The 25,135-nt window shown below is 49.1% G+C and overlaps 1 protein-coding gene across 1 annotated transcript in view; it reads left to right on the top strand.

Annotated features, from left to right (window-relative positions):
• Nucleotides 1-568: 568 nt before the first annotated feature.
• Nucleotides 569-25,135, top strand: part of LOC132836702 (RNA-binding protein Nova-1-like) — a 226,212-nt gene continuing 201,645 nt past the window's right edge. The window contains exon 1 of the mRNA XM_060856107.1: nucleotides 569-994. Coding sequence (XP_060712090.1) covers nucleotides 877-994 — 118 coding nt within the window. The 5' untranslated portion in view covers nucleotides 569-876. The remainder of the gene's footprint in view (nucleotides 995-25,135) is intronic.

Below are 25,135 nucleotides of genomic sequence, written 5' to 3'. Positions count from 1 at the left end.
AACGATCCTCACAGGGCATTGGCTGAGAGAGTAATGATCCTTACAGGGCATTCGCTGAGAGAGTAATGATCCTCACAGGCCATTGGCTGAGAGGGTAACGATCCTCACAGGGCATTGGCTCAGAGAGTAATGATCCTTACAGGGCATTTGCTGAGGGGGTAAGGATCCTCACAGGGCATTGGCTGAGAGAGTAATGATCCTCACAGGCCATTGACTGAGAGGGTAACGATCCTCACAGGGCATTGGCTGAGGGGGTAATGATGCTGACAGGACATTGGCTGAGGGGTCAATGATCCTCACAAGGCATTGGCTGGGAGGGTAATGATATTCAAATATAATTGGCTTGGGGTAATAATTCGTAAATGCTATTGGCTGGGGGCTAATGATGGTCGCATGCCATTGGCTGGCCATGGGCGGGGGCGTGGCTAAATGTCGAAGGGGCGGGGGCTCGTGGCATCACGTGGGGCAAGCTAGCGTCCGCCTGACGTAATGGAGGCGGGGCTTGCGGTGTTTCAATGTGAGTCGCAGCGCTGGGCTACAATGTAACCAGGGCTCGTAGTGACTGGGATTGATCCAGAGCTTCAGCGCAGAGGGATCGAATCCCCGGGCAGCCTGTTCCCTCATTTCCTCTCTTCTTTGCTTTCTCCCTTCCCCCCTTTCCCCTCCCCAAATTCCCCCCTCCCCACCCCATCCTAGGGGGTCTGGACCCCTTCACCCTCTCAACTATAACTCTCTCTATATAAAAAAATACCTCTTTTATTGCAATCTAAGCCTTGTCCAGCCAGTAGCATTTAACAAGAGAGGGGGGGGAAATCTCATCTCAACCGCCTCTCTTCGTTTTTCCCCCCCTCCTTCTTTCTCACGGTTTGCTCTAAGATGATGGCCCCGATGCAACAGAATGGGACTCACATTGACCTCGACCCCCCCGATTCCAGGAAAAGACCTTTGGAAGCGCCTATCGATGCCGGGAGCACCAAGCGGACAAACACAGGAGGTGAGCTGCAAAGGGAGAGTGCGGGGGGCTCGCTCATCAGAGAGAAGGAAGCGACTTCCAGCGATGTCTCTGACATCAACTCTCAAATTGGGCAAATCTCTTCATCTCCAACCTTTCTATTCGGGGTAATTGTTGGGGGGGGGGGGGAGTTAATGGAAAAACAAAAAGATACCCCAAAATATTAGCAAGGTTGGGGTGGGGGGGGGGGGTTGGAGATGTGGAGAGAACTATTTAAGTCCATTGAGAAATCAATGGCTTGGAATTGACCCTTTTGTAGATTTGCAATCTCTCTCTCTCTCTCTTTCTGACAGTGCTGGCTTTTAAAGTTTTTTTTTAAATTTTTACATTTCATCTGATCGTGTTCAGGAAACAGGGTCGACTTATTTGCATACAATTGCTGGCTTTGTGGGGGATTAACCCTTTCCCCGTTACAGCACTGACCATCCTTAGACTTTTTTTTGTGAAGAATACTGACAGCACATTTTTCCTCTCTCTCTCTCTCTTTTTAATCTCCTTTTGGCGAATCCTCCCCTCAATGTGATGTGTAATACCAATCCACTAATGCAAATTCAGCACTGCTACCTTTCCTGCTGTTACCTTCACCAATATCGGATAGAGCTGACATGATTAATTTTTGGAAACAAATTTTACACTCCAAGAGTAAGGGGCATGCAAGATTTTAAAGGGGGAGGGGGAGGGGGGGGGGAAAGCTTCTAAAGGTTCCCTTCTATTGCTTATTTTCATTTCCCTCTCAAATATTTCCTTTCTTTTTCCCCCCCAAAAAATTAAAGGATGAGTCTTCTGAGGGTAGAAATGGTTGCTGTTTTTGAATTAGAATTCTGTCCACGTTGGAGATGCTATGTAGGTGGAATAGAGCTGAGGGCAGTTAGATTGTGTGATTGGACAGTGACTGGGAGCTGGAAAGTCGGATAATGAGAGTGAATGAAGGGGGTGACTGGGCTCACTGCAATCTCCCTTCGAACGGACAGCTATGCTTGCGCCAGGTAAGAGGCCTTGTGGGGAAATCTGCTGTGATTTCCATGCCAAATCCACCCCCCCCCCTCCCCACTTCACCAACCCCCTTCTCTTATCCCTGACTGATGCAGCAGAGAGAGAAAGGGTTACCAAATTGATCCTTGCCTCCTTACAGAATATTTTATTTAAAATCAGACCTCTCTCTCTTTTTTTTTAAGAAACTAAAAGCTCTTGGAGTATTTTTTTTTGATGAATTTGAACAACTCCAGATCGCTGTTGGATTTTAAAATTTGTTTTTTCAATCTCGTGTTTGGTGCATCGAAACCCAAAGGATAAAAATCCATCCCGGAATACTGTATTTTTCCAGTTAGCTGGTGATCCAGAAAGATTTGACCCGGAGAAGAGATTTTTTATTTAGCAAGGGATGCAGAGAAGGGTTTCGTTAAAGGGCGTTCAGGCATGACATTCATTTGGTTTTTTTTTAATTATTTTCGGGAAGGCCTTAATGCAACACTGGGAATCGAGGATTGGAAGTGAGGTTCGGAGCGCTGGTTGATGTCGCTGGATGCGAATACCGCCTCTACATTAGGATTTGCTTTATTTAATGGTGGATCTGCCGTCTCAGTAGGCTGGATCTATATTGGGTGCCAGTTACCATGGGCACACAGGACAGGGGTGTGCAATCAGGAGTACCAGAGTAGTTGGTAGACTCTGGAAGTGGTCAAAGGGTGGGGGGAGGGAGTGCTTCATAATTCACTGCCTGCCCCTTACCCCCTAACCTGCCCTCCCTCCCCCACACAAACACACCCCCCACACCCTTTCTGTAGTGGGCACACACACCCGCTCTCCCGCCTCCTTTCGCGATGCCTACGAGGGCTCATCGGCCCAGTGGGTACCTCGAGCCAGCGCTGACCTCTGGCCGATTGGACGTGGGTGTCCGTAGCGGGCACAGAAAACGAGCGTTGCTTTCTTCTTGCCCGCCCCTCCCCGGGCCACCCTTCCACACACCCACACCCCCCCCCCCCCCCCCCCCCCCAAAACCCTAACCCTTTCCCTAACCTGTTCCCAAAGCCAACGGGTTGGAAATTAGCCATTCGGAGGTCAGGTCGGACTAGTATTGGGGGAGGGTGACAAGAGACGGGGTGGGCGTCAGGGTTGGCATTGTGGGTTTACATCACTGCATCCAAGTTGGTGCCCTCATCGCCATGGTAATCAAATTCCCATTGGATTTGGGAGAGGAGCAAAACCTCCTTTTGCGGATACTCTGGAGGTTTGTGTTTGAGGTTGGTTGTCATGTTGGGCAGTGCTCCTTGGTGTGTCTTCGGAGCCAGTTGGAACTGTTGGGAGCGGGTTGGAAAGAAGGATAAGGGTTGAGTGTAGAAGATGAACCGTGTGACAGAGTGAGCGGCTACACTCCCAACCTGACCACTTTACTGCTGTTGGAAACTGCATTGAGGTGGTGCCCGGGCACTTCGATCATGTACTCTTGCACAGGATGTGGGGGTTGCTGGCTAGATCAACGTTCATTGCCCATCCCAAACTGTTCTTGAACTGAGTGGCTGTATCCAGGAATACTTAAGTTTTGAACATGTCATTTTGGTCTGGAGTCACGTAGAGGCGAAATGAATTCGATCTATTCAGTGAATGGGTGTCATTAGCTGGACCAGTGTTTAATGTCTATCCTTTGAGAAGGACGGTGGTGAGCTGCTTTGTTAAGGTCTGTGTGGGGTGGTGGGTGGGACACCCCGTTACTATTGGAGGGTTGTGGGAGGGCAATGGGGTTGCAAAGTTCCAAGCTTTTGCCCAGTGACGACATTAGTTCAGTGTGTGGATCGGAGTTATTCCTGGCAGAGGCAGTGTCATAGAGACGTGCAGCGTGGAAACAGACCCTTCGGCCCAACTCATCCAGATATCCTAAATTAATCCAGTCACATTTGTCAGCACCTGGCCCATATCCTTCTACACCCTTCCTATTCATATACCCATCCAGATGCCTTCTTAAATGTTGAAATTGTACCAGCTTCCACCACTTCCTCTGGTAGCTCCATACACTGGCCACCCTCTGTGTGAAAAAGGAGACCCTTAGGCCCCTTTCAAATCTTTCGCCTCCCACCTTAAACCTTCTAGACTCCGCTGCCCTTAGGGAAAGACATTGGCTTTTCACCCACCACCGTTTTCAATCTTACCCCTCTCTCACCTTAAGTGGGTTTGGATGGTACTTTGCGAATGTAACAATAGCACAGAATGAGCTAGATTAGGTTTTGATGACAATCGACAATGGGTTTGTGGTCACCAAAATGCATTATATGCCAGATTTATGAATTAAATTCAAATTCTGTCAGTAACTGTGATGGGATTTGAACCCATGACCCCATAGCATTTGTTTTGGTATCTGGGCTACTAGTGCAATGCGATTACCATGATATTACCATCCCCCTCATAAAGCCATCCCATAGCTCACTGTAGATCGTTACAGTCCAGGATGAAGTGTGCAAGGTCATTCAAGCTTCTTCTTTGGAGGATGGGATTCTCTCCCAATGTCCTTGCCAGTAGTTCTATGTCCTAATGTCTGTTGAAGATTCTATCCAATCCCCTTGCAATCAAACACCCTTCCAGAGCCCAAACAGATCTGAACCATTTTCCACATTATTGGTGAGGAGATGTGGCGAAAGTTAGCTGTGGGGGGGATGGGACACAATTGTCTAGTTCTTTCAATGAGCCAGAACAGGCAAGATGGGCAGAATGGTCTCACTTTCTGTGCTTTAAGATGTTAGTGGATGGGTTTGACAACAGCCTGTTTATTGTCAGTTGGGGCTGGAGTTGTGGTTGGGGCTGTTAGCAATGGCGAAAAATGTGTTGCTGGAAAAGCGCAGCAGGTCAGGCAGGAGAATCAACGTTTCGGGCTCAAGCCCTTCTTCAGCAACGGAGCTGTTCGATCTTACACTTCCCAGTTGTGGGGCGATCGGATAGTGATAATTTCCTCATTCCCATGGCCAGGGGAGACTGTGTGCCCGAGTACTGTGCTCATTGAACTCAGCACTCTTTGGTCACCCACTGTAACTCAACAGGGGAATTGGTGGAGGCTGGTACAAATACAACATTTAAAAGGCATCTGGATGGATATGTGAATGGGAAGGGTTTAGAGGGATATGGGCCAAGTGCTGGAAAATGGGATTAGATTAGGTTGGGATATCTGGTCGGCATGGATGAATTGGGCCGAAGGGTCTGTTTCTGTGCTGCACGTCTCTATGACACTACCTCTGCCAGAATAACTCCAATCCACACACTGAACTAATGTCGTCACTGTATGACTCAATGAACGCTCTCTCTGATCTCTGTATGTGCTAACCCTTTGCTCACCCATCCTTCCTATTGCTTCACCATTGGCAGTTGTGTTTTCAATTGCCTGGGTGCTCAGCTGTGCAATGCCCTCTCTGCACCCTGATGGCCACCCCATGTCCTGCCTTGCCCAACTAGCCCCATCCCACCACCCAACCTCCCTGCCCTGTGACTTGCCCATTAATGGCCTTCTGATTGTAGTGTGGAGGTCAAGACCAAAGCCATGGCAGCAAACCAAAGCACAGGATGAGAGTTTATTGCTTAAACGGGCAGCCTTGTGTACCGAAGAAATAGGAGGCCATTCAGCCCCTCCAGTTGCTCCACCCTTCATTAAGATCATGACTTTTTTCCCCCCTCATTGAATCCCTACACTGTGGAAAGAGGCCTTTTAGCCCATCAGGGTCTGCACCAACCTTTCCTACACCATGCCACTCAGACCAATCACCCCACCCCATCCCTGTAACTCTTGCATTTCATGGCTAATCCACCTAGCCTACACATTCCTGAACACTATGGGGTAATTTAGCATGGCCAATCCACCCTAACCAACACATCCCTGAACACTATGGGGTAATTTAGCACAGCCAATCCACCCTAACCTGCACATTCCTGAACACTATGGGGTAATTTAACATGGCCGATCCACCCTAACCTACACATCCCTGAACACTATGAGGTAATTTAGCATGGCCAATCCACCCTAACCTGCACATCCCTGAACACTATGGGGTAATTTAGCATGGCCAATCCACCCTGACCGGCACATCTTTGGACTGTGTGGGAAGAAACCGGAGCACCCGGAGGGAACCCACACAGACACTAAAAGAATGTGCAAACTTCACACAGTCGCCCGAGAGTGGAATCGAACCCAGGTCCCAGGCGCCGTGAGGCAGCAGCACTAACCACTGAGCCGCTGTGCTGCCCACCAATCCAATTGTAGCCTCAGTCCCACTCTGCTGCCCATTCCCTCATAACCATTGACTTCCTCATCAATCAGCAATCCACCTGACTCAGCCTTGAATGCATTTGATTTGCTGCCTTTGGCCGTAATGACTGTCCGGGAGATAAAACCTCCCCCACCTCATCCCCGTCTGAAATGGGGGTGCACTCTTATTTCTAAACCCCTACCCTGTTCTAGATTGAGGTCAAGGGTAATCATCCAATCAGCATCCAACCTTTCAACTCCCTGAGTGATGATAAATTGAGGCCATCGCAGAGATGCTCAGTCTCTGTGTCCGAAACAAATCCGCTTCTGGGATGTGTCTGAAGGTTGATATCTTGCCAAAGCAGTGAGGTCAAACACCTTCCCCCTCCCGCGCCTCCCTGTCCCTCCCAAAACCTCACATCCCATTTGTCAGTCGTCTGCGCCTCCTGTTTTCTGAGAGGATTTCTTGTCGCTGCGGTGCTCCAGGGATATTTACAGCTTTTGCAAAGATCGAGCGACCAGAACGAGTACAGGGATGGAGGGATCGGGTAATGCGAAGTCAATGCGTGCGTACACAGGAGATAGTGACCTGGTGATAATGTTGCTCAGGCCTTTGGGAGATGCCAATTTCAAATGTGACCACGCCAGCTGATTGTGTTTTTAAAACAAATCTTCTCAAGAGTAGGAGGGGGCAAGGCCCCCTTCTCTCATTGTCTTTGACCTAATTAGCTTGTTTCAGAGGGTTAAGGGTCAATCCCATTGCTGTAGAGTCACGTGTAGGCCGGACCGGGTAAAGATGGCAGACTTCCCTACCCTAAAGGTTTTGCAGCAGGCGGTAGAGTTTACATTTAATGAATTAATAAAATCTGAACCTCCCTCATGTCTATGTACATCACACCAACTGCAATGGGTCAGGAAGGCAACAACTGAGGGCAATTAAGTACGAGCCTGGATATTGACAACTGACGGTTACGATTGTCAGTGGTTACAAAAAATCTGTCTGGTTCATAAATGCCTTTTACAGAGGGAAATCTCCCATCCTTCCCCGGTCTGGCCTACATGGGACTGCAAACCCACAGCGAGGTGGCTGACTCTTACTCACTCTCGATGGCAGTTGGGCGTCTCACTACCCATTAACCTGGAGTGAGCACAATCTCCTTAGACACGTACCTGTCCGAGGTGGTTGATGGATGAGCCAGTTGTTGCGTTTTGGACCCCCTAAGGGAACTCCATCCTAATTTTTATTTATTCATTCATGGGATGAGGGTGTCACTGGCCAGGCCAGCATTTATTGCCCTGTCCCTAATTGCCCAGAGGGCAGTTAAGAGTCAACCCCATTGCTGTGGGTCTGGAGTCCTGTGTAGGCCAGACCCAGGTAAGGATCCTTTCCTAAAGGGCATTAGTGAACAAGCTGCATTTTTCCTCAGGGAGGTAATGGTATAGTAGTATTATTGCTAGACCAGAGACCCAGGTAATGTTTGGGGGTCTTGGGTTCAAATCCCACCACAGTAGATGATGGAATTTTAATTTAGTTCCTAAAAAACAAATCTGAAATTAAGAATCTAACAATGACCATGAATCCATTGTTGATTGTTGGAAAACCCATCTGGTTCACTAATGTCCTTTAGGGAGGGACTTTATAAAGCTCTGGTTAGGCCCCGTTTGGAGTACTGTGTCCAGTTTTGGTCCCCACACCTCAGGAGGGACATACTGGCACTGGAACGTGTCCAGCAGAGATTCATACAGATGATCCCTGGAATGGTAAGTCTAACATACAAGGAATGGCTGAGGATCCTGGGATTGTATTCATTGGAGTTTAGAAGATTAAGGGGAGACTTAATAGAAACTTACAAGATAATACATGGCTTGGAAAGGGTGGATGCTAGGAAATTTTTTCCGTTAGGCGAGGAGACTAGGACCCGTGGACACAGCCTTAAAATTAGAGGGGGTCAATTCAGAACAGAAATGCGGAGACATTTCTTCAGCCAGAGAGTGGTGGGCCTGTGGAATTCATTGCCGCAGAGTGCAGTGGAGGCCGGGACGCTAAATGTCTTCAAGGCAGAGATTGATAGATTCTTGATGTCACAAGGAATTAAGGGCTACGGGGAGAATGCGGGTAAGTGGAGTTGAAATGCCCATCAGTTATGATTGAATGGCGGAGTGGACTCGATGGGCCGAATGGCCTTACTTCCACTCTTATGTCTTATGGAAACTGCCATCCTTACCTGGTCTGGGCCTACACGTGACTCCAGACCCGCAGCAACGTGGTTGACTCTTGACTGCCTTCTGGGCAAGAAGGGATGGGGAATAAGTTCTGGGCCTAGCCAGTGACACCCTCAGCCCGTGAATGAATATTAAAATAATAAAGTTTTTTAAAATTGAATTCGAGTGCTACCATGGTAGGATTTGAACTCAGGTCCCTGGAACATTATGTGGGTCTCTGGATTAATAGCGCACTGATTATACCACTAGGCCATCACCTCCCCTTTACTGAACATGATGAAGCTTGTCCAGAAAAATAGACCAATAGACGCAGACGTGAAGAGGCATAAATTCAGAATTAATCAGTGGCAGATTCAATGAGGGAGTGGTTAATCTACAGGTTTATTTTTTAGTAATTATATGATATAAATATTGGAGCCCTGTGGCACAGGGAAGGCCTAGGTACAAAGCCCACCCCCTCCAGAGGATGTGCCATGATGTCACTGAGTCGGTTAGTCCAGAGCGGGGTTGGGGAGTAGTAATTGCTGTCATCTGAAGGTTGATTCTTGTTTCTGATGCTAGAGCATGTTGGAGGGTTAAGCCGGGATAGGACGGACAGTGAGTGGAGTGTGTTTGGGAGAGGCTGTGGATTTCTGGATTAATGCTTCCTATAGATAATGCACAAGGTGTTTCCCTCACCCGTGCCTGGGTGTGTTACACACGAATGTCCATTGTGGCCAATGTTTAGGCTGGCAATAACTGGCACGATGCCAGGATGTGTGGGTGAGGAGGTATGCAGTGTGACCATTGCTCCTTGAAGGTTGCTGGACCAGTAGGCGCGATGTCTAATAGAGTCCCTGCATTTATTAGCTACGTAACCTGGCATAGAGCAGAAGTTAGGAAACACTGATTAGACTCCAACCTGAGTATAGTTGTACCCATTCAAAAGATCTAATCTGACTGAACAGGCGGTTAACACTGCTGCCTCACAGCACCAGGGACCCAGGTTCGAATCCACCCTCAGGTGACTGTGTGGAGTTTACACATTCTCCCCGTGTCTGCGTGGGTTTCCTCTGAGTGCTCCGGTTTCCTCCCACAGTCCAAAAATGTGCAAATTAGAGTGGATTGGCCATGTAAATTGCCCCACAGTATCCAGGGATTTGCAGGTTTGGGGGTATTGGCCATGTTAGATTACCGCATAGTGCCCAGAGATGTGCAGGTTAGGGTGGATTGGCCATTCTAAATTGCCCCATAGGGACCAGGGATGTGCAGGTGAGAGTAGATTACCCATGGGAAATGTGAGGGTAAGGGGATAGTATGTGAGGCTGGGTCTGGGTGGGATGTTCTTTGAAGGGTCAGTGCAGATCTGATGGGCTGAATAGCCTCTTTCTGCACTATGAGGATTCTGTGATTTCAAAGCCAGGATTGGAGGAATTTAGTTGAGATGTCTATTTGGATAGACCAATTACATTGGATCAAAGAAAGCTGAAGAGATGCCTAACTGGGAGAGAGCCAATAGGAAGCTCCTGTTCCCCTTGTTGAAGGGTTTGAGAGTAGGCAGCAGAAATTCAACATCAGAGGTTCTGAGGGGAGTTGAAGGGATGTTTTTCCATCTGGATGAGGGTGTGACTCGTCGTGATTTGAAGAGGAGGAGAGACAGGAGGAAAGATGAAGAGAATTAAGGAAAGAGGTGAATGAAAAGACAGAAGAAAGGAAAAAAAGAGAAGGAAGGAAAGAAAGAAGAGAAATCATGTATTCACAGTGCGTGGGCATCACTGGCAAAGCCAGGCTCTTTTGCCCCTCCCTTGAACTGAGCAACTTGCTCGGCCCTTTTCAGAGTGACGATGTGACCACATCGCTGTGAGTTTGGAGTCACCTGTAGATCAGCCTGGGTAAGGACAGCAGATTTCTATCCCTCAAGGACAGTCGTGAGCTAGATGGGTTTTTTTACAACAATTGACAGAGGTTACACAGACACGAACAAACCAACTCGTCATTCCAGAGATTTTACTGAATTCCATCTGCGGTGGTGGGAATTGAACCCATGTTCCCCAAATATTCCCCAAATATTAGCCCCTCTACCTCTCGCATTTTCTCTCTGTTTGTGTGTGTTTCCCCCCCTCTCTCTTCCCCCCCCTCTCTCTTCCCCCCCCTCTCTCTTCCCCCCCCCTCTCTTCCCCCCCCCTCTCTTCCCCCCCCCCTCTCTTCCCCCCCTCTCTCTTCCCCCCCTTCTCTCTTCCCCCCCTTCTCTCTTCCCCCCCCCTCTCTTCCCCCCCCCTCTCTTCCCCCCCCTCTCTTCCCCCCCCCCTCTCTTCCCCCCCCCTCTCTTCCCCCCCCCTCTCTTTCCCCCCCTCTCTTTCCCCCCCCCTCTCTCTTTCCCCCCCTCTCTCTTCCCCCCCCTCTCTCTTCCCCCCCCCTCTCTTCCCCCCCCCCTCTCTTCCCCCCCCCCCTCTCTTCCCCCCCCTCTCTCTTCCCCCCCCCCTCTCTCCTTCCCCCCCCTCTCTCTTCCCCCCCCTCTCTTCCCCCCCCTCTCTCTTCGCCCCCCCTCTTCCCCCCCTCTCTTTCCCTTCCCCCCCCTCTCTCTCTTCTCTTCCCCCCCCCTCTCTTCTCTTCCCCCCCCTCTCTTCTCTTCCCCCCCCTCTCTTCCCTTTCCCCCCCTCTCTCTTCTCTTCCCCCCCCTCTCTCTTCTCTTCCCCCCCCTCTCTCTTCTCTTCCCCCCCCCTCTCTCTTCTCTTCCCCCCCCTCTCTTCTCTTCCCCCCTCTCTCTTCTCTTCCCCCCCCCCTCTCTTCTCTTCCCCCCCCCTCTCTTCTCTTTCCCCCCCTCTCTCTTCTCTTCCCCCCCCTCTCTCTTCTCTTTCCCCCCCCCCTCTCTCTTCTCTTTCCCCCCCCTCTCTCTTCTCTTTCCCCCCCTCTCTCTCTTCTCTTTCCCCCCTCTCTCTCTTCTCTTTCCCCCCCCTCTCTCTCTTCTCTTTTCCCCCCCCCTCTCTTCTCTTTCCCCCCCCCCCTCTCTTCTCTTCCCCCCCCCTCTCTCTTCTCTTTCCCCCCCTCTCTCTTCTCTTCCCCCCCCTCTCTCTTCTCTTTCCCCTCCCCTCTCTCTCTCTCTTTCCCCCTCCTCTCTCTCTCTCTTTCCCCCTCCTCTCTCTCTCTTTCCCCCTCCCCTCTCTCTCTTCTCTTCCCCCCCCTCTCTCTCTTCTCTTTCCCCCCCCCCCTCTCTCTCTTCTCTTCCCCCCCCTCTCTCTCTTCTCTTCCCCCCCTCTCTCTCTTCTCTTCCCCCCCCTCTTCTCTTTCCCCCCTCTCTCTCTTCTCTTCCCCCCTCTCTCTTCTCTTCCCCCCCCTCTCTCTTCTCTTCCCCCCCCCTCTCTCTTCTCTTTCCCCCCCCTCTCTCTCTTCTCTTTTCCCCCCCCCTCTCTTCTCTTTCCCCCCCCTCTCTCTCTTCTCTTTCCCCCCCCCTCTCTCTCTTCTCTTTTTCCCCCCCTCTCTCTTCTCTTTCCCCCCCCTCTCTCTCTTCTCTTTCCCCCTCCCCTCTCTCTGTGTTTGCCTGGCTCATCGATGTCACCGTGAGTGGGGTTTGGAGGGGCGTCCTACAGGTTGTCCCCTGCTGCAGTGGTTGGGGTTACCAGTCTCGGTTTGGCCGGTGGGAGAGGTGAAGTTTGGTGTCTGATTTGTTACCCTCTTCACACAGGTCTCCTGAGGCACCCCTCTGCCTCACCTGATTGTATGTACCTACTGAATCCTGCCCCCTGCCTGGCACCCTATGGAGGGTCACCTCCTTTTGCGTTGTGTTGGTCACCGATTGCTCTCAGATGTGATGCCAACTGTACCAGCCTCTAGACTTGTTCGGCACTTGGTCCAGCCCATCCACCAGAGAGCTGATACAGCTGCTCGGCATGAGGACCACAGGCCGGTAAAGGTGCTAACTAAAGGCAGAGTGGTTGTTGTTGTAGGTTTGGTTGGCATGGATGTAGCGAAACATCTTTAGTTAGACCAGTGTCAACTCCTTTTGAGTCTTGAATGTTCCAACGGTGCAATGTGAAGCCAGAGGAGGTTAAATCCCAACCCACAGCGGGAATCTGAGCCGGATTATTGAATTGATTCGGAGTCTGAGACTTTCTGGGATCTTGTCAGTTCGGAGCGCTGAAACACAGGAAGGAGATGGGAACATGTGGAGGATCAGTTGTATCAATTCTCAGTAAAACCTTGCACCTTACACAGCTTGGCTTAGAGCAGGCAGCATTCCCAGTGCCTGCAGCATTCTGCTTCTTGCATTTAAATAGCGCCATCAGTGGAGAAAGTTCCTCTCCCTGTGGTTCACGGAGGTGGAATCAATGGCATTAATCATTACAGCAGCTCAGATACAGATTAGTTCTGTGCCTTTTGCCTCCAGTAATAATAGTCAGCACATTTGAGATAACAACCGAATTCAATTCAGAATAAGGCTTCTCTCCCCACTGTTCCAGTCAGACACTCCAGGGCTGGGACAGCATGGGATCAGATAGAGTAATGCTCTCTCTACCCCTTTTTTTTCAGCAAAAGCTGAGAGTAAAGCTCTCCCTACCCTTGTTTTTAGAGGGCTGAGGAAAGCTCCCTCTACCTCCTTTTTAAAAAGGCCAAGTAAAGCTCTCTCTACCCTTTCTTTAAAGTGAGAGTAAAGCTCCCCCTACCTTTCTTTTAAAAAAAAAAGGCTGAGGAAAGCTTCCTCTACCTCCTTTTTTTTTAAAAAGGCTGAGTAAAGCTTTCTGTATCCTTTCTTTCAGGTGAGAGTAAAGCTCCCTCTTCCTTTTTTTTTAAAAGGTGAGAGTAAAGTTTTCTCTACCTTTTTTTATTTAAAAAGGCTGAGTAAAACTCCCTTTACCTTTTTTATTTGAAAAGGCTGAGTAAAGCTTCCTCTACCCTTTTATCTAAAAAGGCAGCATAAAGCTTCCCCTACCCTTTAAAGTGAGAGTAAAGCTCCCTCTACCTTTTTTTTAAAAAAAGACTGAGTAAAGCATATTCTACTCTTGTTTCTTTTAAGGTGAGAGTGAAGCTCTCTCTACCCTTTTTAAAATTGAGCTGAGCGTAAAGCTTTCTCTACTCCTTTCTTTAAAGATCCGAGAGTAAACCTCTCTCCACATTGTCCCCATCAAACAGTCCCAGAACGGGGACCGAATGAAGCAACCTCGTAGTGTGGTGCTATAGTTCTGTATCTATATCTAATAACTGTCTGGGTGTTGTAACTGGCCACTAATGATTTTCGTGCAGGTTTGTGGATTGGCTGCATTAGGGTGAGGGTTCCAAGTTGAGCTGTCTAACAATAGCTGAAAATGTGTTGCTGGTTAAAGCACAGCAGGTCAGGCAGCATCCAAGGAATAGGAAATTCGACGCTTCGGGCATAAGCCCTTCATCAGGAATGAGAATCAGGCATTCCTGATGAAGGGCTTATGCCCGAAACGTCGAATTTCCTGCTCCTTAGATGCTGCCTGACCTGCTGTGCTTTAACCAGCAACACATTTTCAGCTCTGATCTCCAGCATCTGCAGACCTCACTTTTTACTGTCTAACAATACTCCCAGCACCACACCTCCATGGGCAAACATACGTCTGGCCTTAATAGGGGAAGCTTCTGTGAGGCAGGAGATATTATCAAAGGTCCCTATCCAAAATCACTGTATTAGGTTGGCACGGTGGCTCAGTGGTTAGCACTGCTGCTTCCCAGTGCCAGGGACCCGGGTTCGATTCCCGCCTTGGGTGACTGTGCCAATTCCACACAAACATTCTCCCCGTGTCTGTGTGGGTTTCCTCTAGCTGCTCCGGTTTCCTCCCACAATACAAAGATGTGCGGGTCAGGGTGAACTGGCCATGCTAAATTGCCCGTAGTGTTCGGTGCATTAGTCCGAGGGAAATGGGTCTGGGTGGGTTACTTCTCGGAGGGTTGGTGTGGACTTGTTGGGCCGAAGGGCCTGTTTCCAAACTGTAGGGAATCTAATCTGATCTAGATTGTCCTATAGCATCCAGGGATGTGCAGGCTGGTTGGGTTAGCCATGGGGAAATGCAGGGCTGATAGGGGGATCAGACTGGGTGGGACGCTCTACTGAGGGCCGGATGGCCTGCTTCCACACTCTAGGGATTCTATGAATATCCCCACAAGTTCTCAAAGATTCATCCCGTTCTTCGAGATGTGAACTCTTAACTAGTGAAGACTGGCCGAGCAGTTATAGCATGGAACCATTCCACTCATCCCAGGATGCCAATGCTGGTGTCTGTGCTCCATACACTCAATGCCCAGGGTGGGCACTGCTGCCCTGTTGGAGGGCTTGGGGCCAAGTATTGTGTTTAAGAGGAACTTGGATAGGTACGGATGGGATGTAGTTCTGATTAATTGCCAAGCCAGCTGCTTGGTATTATAGAAGAGAGACGTTTCGTTGAGATAATCCTCCTTATGCTCATCAGGGCAGGAGCAAGAATATCACATTTCAAACAATTTCCATTGTAGACCAACTCGGGGTGCTGATTGGTTGGCGCGTGATTGGATGAGCTGTCTCCATGGAGAAGGTCAGAGGGAAACTCCAGAAATCCGTCACCCCCCCCCGCCCCCACCATGACGCCATCACTCAGATCAGTTTGACAAAACGCAGAAGTTTGAGCATTTGATTTGTCTCTGGAGAACCATGTCTCCAAATGTGTCTGCGCCCCGCTTCTCGCTCGGCCAATCAGCCTCACTGTTTCTTCCACCCCAATCCTCCCCAACCAATCAGCAACCCTTCCTCCCATTGTGTAGGTTGTTGCGATGGCTTGAGATTTGGCATTCTTGCATTGGTCCTGATGGGTGGAGGATAAGAAGACTATAGGAGAGGGGAATGGGTCTGGGCGGGTTACTCTTCGGAGGGTCGGTATGGACTTGTTGGGCCGAAGGGCCTGTTTCCACACTGTAGGGATTCAATGGACTCTAAAATCCCGGGACGCGTTTCTCGATTGAACAATGTTTAAACCGAGGGCAGGGTGTTGGTAGATGGCAATAGGTTGTACCAAGCATTAACCCTTGGCATGGTGTCTGTGGTGTTTTGTTGCTATGGTGTGTGTCTCAAATTGGGCAAAATTCCCTCTTGCCCATTCACGAGGACTGGGAATGGGGTGAGTGGATCCCAGTCGGAAGATTCATACAACGCAGTAAAGGCCCTTCGGCCCATTGCGTGTACACTGACTCACTACCACTGAAAGGCGTGCTAATCCCAACTTCCTGTACTTGTCCCGTACCCATTAAATGTTACAATATTTGAAGTGCTCATCCTAATTTTTTGTTTTATAGATTGTAAAGTTTCCAGCCTCCACAACCTTTCCCAGGCAGTGCATTTCAGATTCCCACCACCCACTGAGTGGGAAAAGATTTTTCCCAAACCCCCTCTGAACCTCCAGCCTCTTATCCTAAAACTTGCTCCCCCCTCCCCCAGTTGTGATTGGCTCATCACCTAAGGCAGACAGAATAGAATCGAATCCCTGCAGTGTGGAAACAGGCCATTCGGCCCAACAAGTCCACCCTGACCCTCCAAAGAGCAACCCACCCGGACTCTTTTTTTTTCTCCCCCATGGTCTACCTAACCAAAACATCTCTGGACACTATGGGGCAATTTAACAAGGCCAACCCACCCTAACCTACACGTCTCAGGCTGTGGGAGGAAACTGGAGCACTCTGAGGAAGCCCACACAGACACGGGGAGAATGTGTAAACTCTACACAGACAGTCACCCAAGGCTGGGATCGAATCCAGGTCCCTGGCGCAGTGAGGCAGCAGTGCTAACCACTGCGCTACTGTGCTGCCCCTGCTCTGGCTCTCTTCAGCTGCCTTTTATCTCCTGGAATTCTCCACACGTTAAAACTAACTGCACTCAGCTTGGACCTGTAGCTTTGGGAAGAATTCATTGTTTAACTTGGAGGTATCTGAGAGTAGTCATACCCAAATGTTAATGCGCTATGTGAGGAGAGTGTGTTAATATGGCGATTTCACTGGGCTAGCAATCCAGAAGCTGGGGCTAATATTCTGGGGGGCCATGGGTCCAGACCTCATGATGGCCTGTGGTAGTAATTGCATTCGATTAATGATATTGGGAATTGAACGCTAGTCTCAACTATGGAACCGGCATTGTTGTAAAAATCCATCTGCTTCACTATTACGCTACGGGGAAGGAAATTTGACAACAGGCAGTGAAGAAGGTAAATGATACGTTGGCCTTCATAGCAAGAGGGTTGGACAGGAGCAGGGTTGCCTTGCTGCAATTGTACAGAGGCCTTGGGGAGACCGCTCCTGGAGTATTGTGTGCGCAGTTTTGGTCTCTTCATCTGAGCAAAGATGTCCTGGTGATGGAGGGAGTGTAATAAAGGTTAATCAGACTGATTCCTGGGATGTTGGGCCTGAGGTATGATGGGAGTCCGGGATCAGTTAGGGCTCTGTTTGCTGGGGATCAGAGACTCTTCCCCATTGAAGACCTGTTCAGGGATTCTGTTGTTATTTGTGTGGGAGAGATGGTCAGTCTGTCTGTCAGGCTTTATTGAGTTTTGTAGATGGTGGTCTCTTTTTGTTTTTGAGCCCAGCGTTGTGAACTGCCTTGTGAATTGTGATTTTCTTTTTGTCTTGCTTTCGAATTCAACACACTGGGAGTGAATTTGAAAGGCTTTGATTTGTTGGGAATGTGTACAGAGGGAGTAAATGGGAAACAGTTTGGGTCCATTGGGGATTGTGTACATTGGGAGCAGGCAGATTGGTGACTGGTTCCATTAGGAGCGAAGGGGAAGCGGTCTGGGTCAGTTGGGAGTGAACGGGAAATGGGTCTGGTTCCATTGGGAGCGAAGGGGAAGGGGGCCTGGTTCCATTGGGAGCGAAGGGGAAGGGGGTCTGGTTCCTTTGTGAGCAAACGGGAAGGGGGTCTGGTTCCATTGGGAGCGAAGGGGAAGGGGGTCTGGTTCCTTTGTGAGCAAACGGGAAGGGGGTCTGGTTCCATTGGGAGCGAAGGGGAAGGGGGTCTGGTTCCGTTGGGAGTGAACGGGAAGGGGATCTGGGTCTGTTGGGAGCGAAGGGGAAGGGGGTCTGATTTCGTTGGAAGTAAACGGGAAGGGGGTCTGGTACGGTTAGGAGTGAACGGGAAGGGGATCTGGGTCCATTAGGAGCGAATGGGAAGGGGATCTGGGTCAGTTGGGAGTGGAGGAGAAGGGGGTCTGGTTCTGTTGGGAATGAACTGGAAGGGGATCCGGGTCCGTTGGGAGCGAAGGGGAAGGGGGTCTGGTTCCGGTGGGAGTGAAGTGGAAGGGGCTTTGGATCCATTGGGAGTGAACGGGAAAGGGATCTGGGTCCGTTGGGAGCGAACAGGAAGGGGTCTGGGTTCTGTTGGAATTCTGCTTTGGTGATAGTTTACCTGGTGATTGGGACTGGAGGGTAGAGGGACCGCAATTCCACACACTGACCCCCAGCTGCAGGTCAGAGGCTCAGTATCTGGGTCCGAACAATCTAGTTTCACATTTCTCAAAATGTCATGTTTTTAAAAACCAGAAACTGCCAGCAGTTTCTCAATGCTACACTAGCCCCTGGTCCTGTTCTGGGCCTGGAGTTACTGAGGTTGCCGTGGGGATAGCTGAGGAGCAGGGATAGATCATTCCAAGGCAAGGGAAGAAACGAGTTGAGTCTTTACATCAATCTGATTACCCATAGCCTGTAAACAATCATCTCTTCACAGTTTGTATCCTTTAATCTGCATTTCTCCCCTTGCGTACTGTCCCTCATCTACTTTTGCCCCCCTCTCTCTGTTGCGTTGCAATGGGCATTAATTGCATTGTTCTGTAATGCCCCTCATTTGAGAGGTGGTTTTGAATCTAACCTGGAATACATTCTGCCCCCTCCCCTGCGCTGGGTTGTTAGATCTCAACGTGAATAGTTGCTAAAATCAAAGCTGAGGCAACTGGGTTCTGTTGCAAAGCCAGACGGGCTAGCACTGATCTGCCATGGGGGTCATTGAAGGTCAGAATGAGCTCAGAGGGCTGAATGGCCTCTTCCTGTTCCTACCTAACCGCTGCCCACTTCACATCCGTTTGGATTTTTTCCACCATCCATTTGAAGCCAGTGGAAAGTAGGATACTGAACTAAATGAATAATCACCTTCCAAGGCTGCTTGCAATTCAGTGACATTGTGTGACCTCTCTTGCTTACACAATCTCTAAAATGTAGGGCGTACATTGCTATATTTTCAACAGGAACGGGACGGCCCATACTACACCAGAATGTATTTACAAACCCCCCCACTGCCCAAGAACAAATTCTCTCCTGTTAGCTGTGATCCTGCAATTATGAGTGAGCTAGCAGCAACACTAACAATTAGCTTCAGAGAAATGGGTCCTAGCTCCCTGAAAGTGGAATCACAGGTAGATCGGATCGCGAAGAAGGCGTTTGGTATTAGGTTAGATTACTTAGTGTGGAAACAGGCCCTTCGGCCCAACAAGTCCACACCGACCCGCCGAAGCGCAACCCACCCATGCCCCTACACCTAACACTATAGGCAATTTAGCATGGTCAGTCCACACTAACATAGTCTTTGGACTATGGGAGGAAACCAGAGCACCCAGAGGAAACCCATGCAGATACGGGGAAAATGTGCAAACTCCACACTGTCAATTGAACCTGGGTCTCTGGCACTGTGAAGTAGCAGTGCTAACCACTGTGCCACCGTGCCACCCACAAATATTTTCCTTTATTGGTCAGAGTATTGAGTACAGGAGTTGGAAGGTCATGTTGCGGCTGTGCAGGACATTGGTCAGGCCACTGTTGGAATATTGCGTGCAATTCTGGTCTCCTTCCTGTCAGAAGGATGTTGTGAAACTTGAAAGGGTTCAGAGAAGATTTACAAGGATGTTGCCAGGGTTGGAGGATTTGACTACAGGGAGAGGCTGAGACTGTTTTCCCTGGAGCGTCGGAGGCTGAAGGGTGATCTTATAGAGGTTTATAAAATCATGAGGAGCCTTGTTTAGGATAAATAGACACAGTCTTTTCCCTGGGATGGGGAGTCCAGAACTAGAGGACATAGGTTTAGGGTGAGAGGGGAAAGAAAGAAGAGAGACCTAAGAGGCAACTATTTCATGCAGAGGGTGGTACGTGTATGGAATGAGCTGCCAGAGGACGTGGTGGAGGCTGGTACAATTGCAACCTTTAAGAGGCATTTAGATGGGTATATGAATAGGAAGGGTTTGGAGGGATATGGGTCGGGTGCTGGCAGGTGGGACTAGATTGGGTTGGGATATCTTGTTGGTATGCCCTTTTTCTTTCTCAAGTAGAACACCCCAAAGCATTCCACAGAACTGATCGAATGCCACTCCACCCCCGCCCCCCACACCACACCCCAATCCTCTCTTGCCTCCCTTTCTACCCCTCCTGTTGTAGCTACACCTGAGAACATTGCGTTGCCAGTCCTGTCCCTTCCTCAGCCCAGTCCTACGTTCCCATCCACGCCCTGAGTTCATCTGCATTACCTGACAGGCCTCTTGCACTGAAATAAATGCAGTTTATTCGTCAGACCTCACTCTCTGCTGTGCTCCTTGTCTCTATTTTTTAAAATATATTTTTATTGAAAAAATAGATTTTTAAATATTACAACAAATTCAAAACAGTACAGAAAAAGAGCAAAAAAAATCCAATTTACACTCATACGTAAAGCTATATAAGAAAAAAATCAACAAAATACATAAATAACTAATAACTAATAACTAACTAGTAAATAATAATAATATGGCTCATGAAGCAAATTACTAGCAATCAACCAGTGAGAGCCTTAATTTACACATGGATGTAGGTTTGCTCGCTGAGCTGGAAGGTTCATTTTCAGAGGTTTTGTCACCCTGCTAGGTAACATCTTCAGTGGGCCTCAGGCCTGGAGCTCACTGAAGATGTTACCTAGTAGGGTGACGAAACAACTGGAAATGAGCCTTCCAGCTCAGGCCTGAGGCCCACTGAAGATGTTACCTAGTAAGGTGACGAAATGACTAGAAATGAACCTTCCAGCTCAGCGAGCAAACCTATATCCAGAACCTCAACCTGAGCCACAAATCTTCTCAAAACTTGCTAATTTATGCATACTCATATGTTTGTAGTTCCTACTCTGTGTATTAGATTTATAAAATGCAATCCTTATGGCTATATAAATTATTAGTGTGGCTGACAAATCTGTGTCCAGATAGGGCCGCCGTGTCTTACAGAAATTCTCCGTTTTATGGTACACCACAAAGCCCCAAAGGGATATGCTCCATAACTATTAGATTCCCCACAGTGTGGAAACAGGCCTTTTGGCCCAACAAGTCCACACCGACCCTCCGAAGAGTAACCCCCTTCCCTCTAACCAATGCACCTAGCACTATGGGTAATTTAGCATGGCCAATCCACCTGAACTGCACATCTTTGTGGGAGGAAACCAACTTAGACATTGGGAGAACGTGCAAACTCCACACAGACAGTCGCCCGAGGCTACAATCCAACCCGTGTCCCTGGTGCTGTGAGGCAGCAGTGCTAACCACTGAGCCACCATGCTGCCCACCTTAAGCCTTGGCTCTGTTTAATTTCCGAGCCACGTTCTCTCTCTCTCTCTCTCTCTCTCTCTCTCTCTCTCTCTCTCTCTCGTCCCCTCACTACTGGTTTAAAGCCTCCCCAGCTGCACAAACAACTCTCCCCACCAGGATATTGGTTCCCCTCCAGTTCAGGTCTGGAGGTCAGCATTGCAAGTCAGCAACAGTCCAATTTATCCACGTTGACCATTAACGATCTTCACTTAAAACTTTTCATCCTCCAAGCCAGACACTCCTTTGTCTGTCCAACTGTTCTTCTCTGTCTTTGGCTCTAACATCTCCCCTTTTTCCCCCCCTCCCCCACCACCGCGCCCCCATCCTATCTTCTGCACAGCGACTGCCATTTTCCTCGCTCCCATCAGTTCTGAGGAAGGGTCACCGGAACTGAAACGTTCACTCTTGCTTTCTCTCTGCGGATGCTGCCAGACACGCAGAGCTTTTCCAGCAACTTCAGTTTCTGCTTCCATCCTAGCCTGTTCCGTTATCAAAATGAAAAGCATTGCGGAGCAGGGCTGAGCTGTCATGGAGTGATACAGCATGGAAATAGACCCTAGGGTCTGCAACTTTGCTGCACTCAGAGATACACCCCCCCAATACCATTTTGAGACAGTGTTCAGACCAGTCGCTTGGTCCAAGGGTATAAATATTAATATTAATGTCGGCGTTCCACTGTAACCACTAACCATATTTTAAAAATTGATTTAATAATTGATTATTACCGTCTTCCATGTGATGTGAAAAAGGCTCAAAGTGAGACTTGAGGGATAGCATAAAGCGTTTTAAATGATTGAGTTATTAACTGCGGTTCTTGGCTGTGGTTACAAACTATTGGCCACCAAGGAGTATGTTATAATCCAGAAAGTCTTCGATGTGATGTGTTTGCACTCTTTTCTGGGGAAGAGTCCATCTTAGACACTTGTTTCTGGTAATCTTAACTTCATCTTAGCTTTTATGATGACCTTGAATCCGCTGTGGTCAAGTCCATTGGCTCAGGGTGAGGCTTAAGAATGACGTCTTGCCTCCAAGAGGTAAATTGTAAGCAGCAAACACTGTGTGTGTGTGTCTGTGTGTGTGTGTGTGTGTGTGTGTCTCTCTCTCTCTCTCTCTCTCTCTCTCTCTGTCTCTCTGTCTCTCTGTCTCTCTCTCTCTCTCTCTCTCTCTGTCTCTCTCTCTCTCAGCCAGAGGGTGGTGAATCTATGGAATTCACTGCCACAGAAGGCTGTGAAAGCCAGATCATTGAGTATATTTAAGATGGCCAAGAAAAGTTTTTGTTGTTGTGGTTCTGATCGCCGAGCTGGAAGTTCTTGTTGCAAACGTTTCGTCCCCTGGCTAGGCGACATCATCAGTGCTCTGGAGCCTCCTGCGAAGCGCTTCTTTGATGTTTCTTCCGGTATTTATAGTAGTCTGTCCTTGCCACTTCCGGGTGTCAGTTTCAGCTGTCCGCTGTAGTGGTTGGTATATTGAGTCCAGGTCAATGTGTTTGTTGATGGAGTTTGTGGATGAATGCCATGCCTCTAGGAATTCCCTGGCTGTTCTCTGTCTGGCTTGCCCTATGATAGTAGTGTTTTCCCAGTTGAATTCATGTTGCTTGTTGTCTGCGTGTGTGGCTACTAGGGATAGCTGGTCGTGTTGTTTCGTGGCTAGTTGATGTTGTTTTCAAAGGGAGTCAAGGGTTAAAGAGGGAAAGCGAATGGAGCAGCAGACTCGATGGGCCAAATGGTCTAATTCCTGTCCTACGTCTTACCGGTAGGGTAGATAAACCCTAAACTGCCAAAGAACTGCAGACGTTGGAAATCAGACACCAAAACAGAAATTGCTGGAAAAACTCGGCAGATCTGCCAGCGCTTGTGAAGAGAAAGTAGAGTTAACATTTCAGAATGAACGTTCCCAGAAACTGTTCGTCCCTGAATGGACAACAGACATTTGGAGACAGTGAGGTCTGCAGATGCTGGAGGTCAGAGTTGAGAGTATGGTGCTGGAAAAGCACAGCAGGTCAGGCAGCATCCGAGGAGCAGGAGAGTCGACGTTTCGGGCTGGAGCCCTTCCCGGTGAAGGGTTTATTCCCAAAACATTGATTCTCCTGCTCCTTGGATACTGCCTGACCTGCTGTGCTCTTCCAGCATTTGGAACTGTCATTGCAAACGGTCATTGACGCTCTGCCAGTGAGTGGTCAATCTCTGAATTAAACTGGCTAACCAAACTCCAGCAGGGATTGGAGGCAGAGAAGGGTATATAAAGATGGAACTAGAACAGTAATGATCTCCTTCAATAGTGGCAAAATAGATTCTCCTGATCCTTTCGACTACCAGCTCTCTCCCAACCTCCTGTTCACGTTTAAGGTCTGGTTAGGTCATTGTCCAGTCAGACGGAGATTGAGCATTGCTACAAAAAGACTTCGGTTTTCAAATCCACTTAATTTGCAGTAATCAGGGTAATTTTGCAAGAGCAGCGATTTCAGGGGAAAACCACTTTTATATAACATTCATTCATGGGACCTGAGTGTCACTGGCTGAGCCTGCACTTTGTTACCCCTTGAGACAGTGGAAATGAGCTGCCTTCTTAAACCACCATGCCCTTGGGGAGGGAATTCCAGGTCTAACCTCATTTCCCGATGAAGGGCTCTGGCCCGAAACGTCGACTCTCCTGCTCCTCGGATGCTGCCTGACCTGCTGTGCTTTTCCAGCACCGCACTCTCAACTCTGATCTCCAGCATCTGCAGCCCTCACTTTCTCCAAACCTAATTGGTTGTCCACTTGCCAACCAATCAGTACTCTCCTTCATGCAGCGTTGCACTGGTATTCTTGCAGAGTGTCCTGACGAGTGCAAGCTGAAACCTCTCCGCCCAAAGGTCACGTGTTGCAGGAATAGATGAGTCTGGTGTGGTCAGAAGGTAGACGTCGTCATCTTTTTGAGTCACACCGTCCTATCTTGAAGATAGTCTCCATCGACGTGAATGGCCTTCGGGTCAAGGCAGAGGTGCAACGTGTTTGAGGTGTCCCCTTTCCCAACTGGATTTCACATTCCGCGTCCTGTTGGGTCACGCATCACCCACTCCAGAAGAGTAGCCTGGCCTACACCAAAACCCTTTGTGGCATCAGTCGCGCTGGTCAGTCAGATGATCCAGGGTTCAAGTCCCACCAGAGGGCATTGTAGGTGGAAGATTCGAGGGAGGGTGCTGTCAGTTTTTCAAGCACTCCGGCTTGACCTGCATACAGTATCTCTCAGAACAGGACGATCCCAGATTAATCTTTAGTTAATCATAGGGGAGGCGTTTGGAATGGGGTATGAAATACGACTTTTGTTCACTATTTAGCAAGAGGTCAGAAGTGTGACAGAGAAAAATATCTAGTCCATAAAGGAGCCTGGTATTTTTTCTGTAAAATAATATTCATGACATATTGGTGTCGCTGGCTGGGCCCAGCATTTATTGCCCGTCCCCTAATTACCCCCTTGAGAAGGTGGGGGTGAGCTGCCATCTTGACCTGCTGCAGTCCGTGTGCTGTGGGTTAACCCACAATGCCCTTAGGGAGGGATTTCCAGGATTTTGACCCCCTGAAGGAACAGCGATGTATTTCCATATCAGGATGGGGAGTGGTTTGCAAGGGGCAGTGTTCCCGTGTATCTGCTGCCCTTGCCCTTCTAGGGGGCAGAGATTATGGGTTTGGAAGTTGCAGTTGAAGGGTCTGAAAATTGCTGCAGTGCATCTTGTAGATGGTACACACTGCTGCTACTGAGTGTCAGTGGGAGAGGGAGGGGATGCTTGTGGAAGTAGTGCCAATCCAATGGGGTGCTTTATCCTGGATTACATAGAACATAGCACCTAGAACAGTACAGCATAGTACAGATCCTTCAGCCCTCAATGTTGTACCGACCTTTTATCCTGCTAGTGGTTAGCACTGCTGCCTCACAGCGCCACAGACCCGGGTTCAATTCCCGCCTCAGGCAACTGCCTGTGTGGAGTTTGCACATTCTCCCCGTGTCTGCGTGGGTTTCCTCTGGGTGCTCCGGTTTCCTCCCACAGTCCAAAGATATGCATCTGAAGGAGGAAATTGGAACCCAAGGTCCAAAGGTGGCCCAAAATAGCGGGCCAGGAATCAAAAGCGAGTGCTTTCAAATACAGGGCAACCTCGATTA

Source organism: Hemiscyllium ocellatum, chromosome 47, assembly GCF_020745735.1.
Source record: "Hemiscyllium ocellatum isolate sHemOce1 chromosome 47, sHemOce1.pat.X.cur, whole genome shotgun sequence".
NCBI lineage: Eukaryota > Metazoa > Chordata > Chondrichthyes > Orectolobiformes > Hemiscylliidae > Hemiscyllium > Hemiscyllium ocellatum.
Note: the sequence above shows the minus strand (reverse complement) of the source record. Positions and strands in the feature narration are given on the sequence as shown.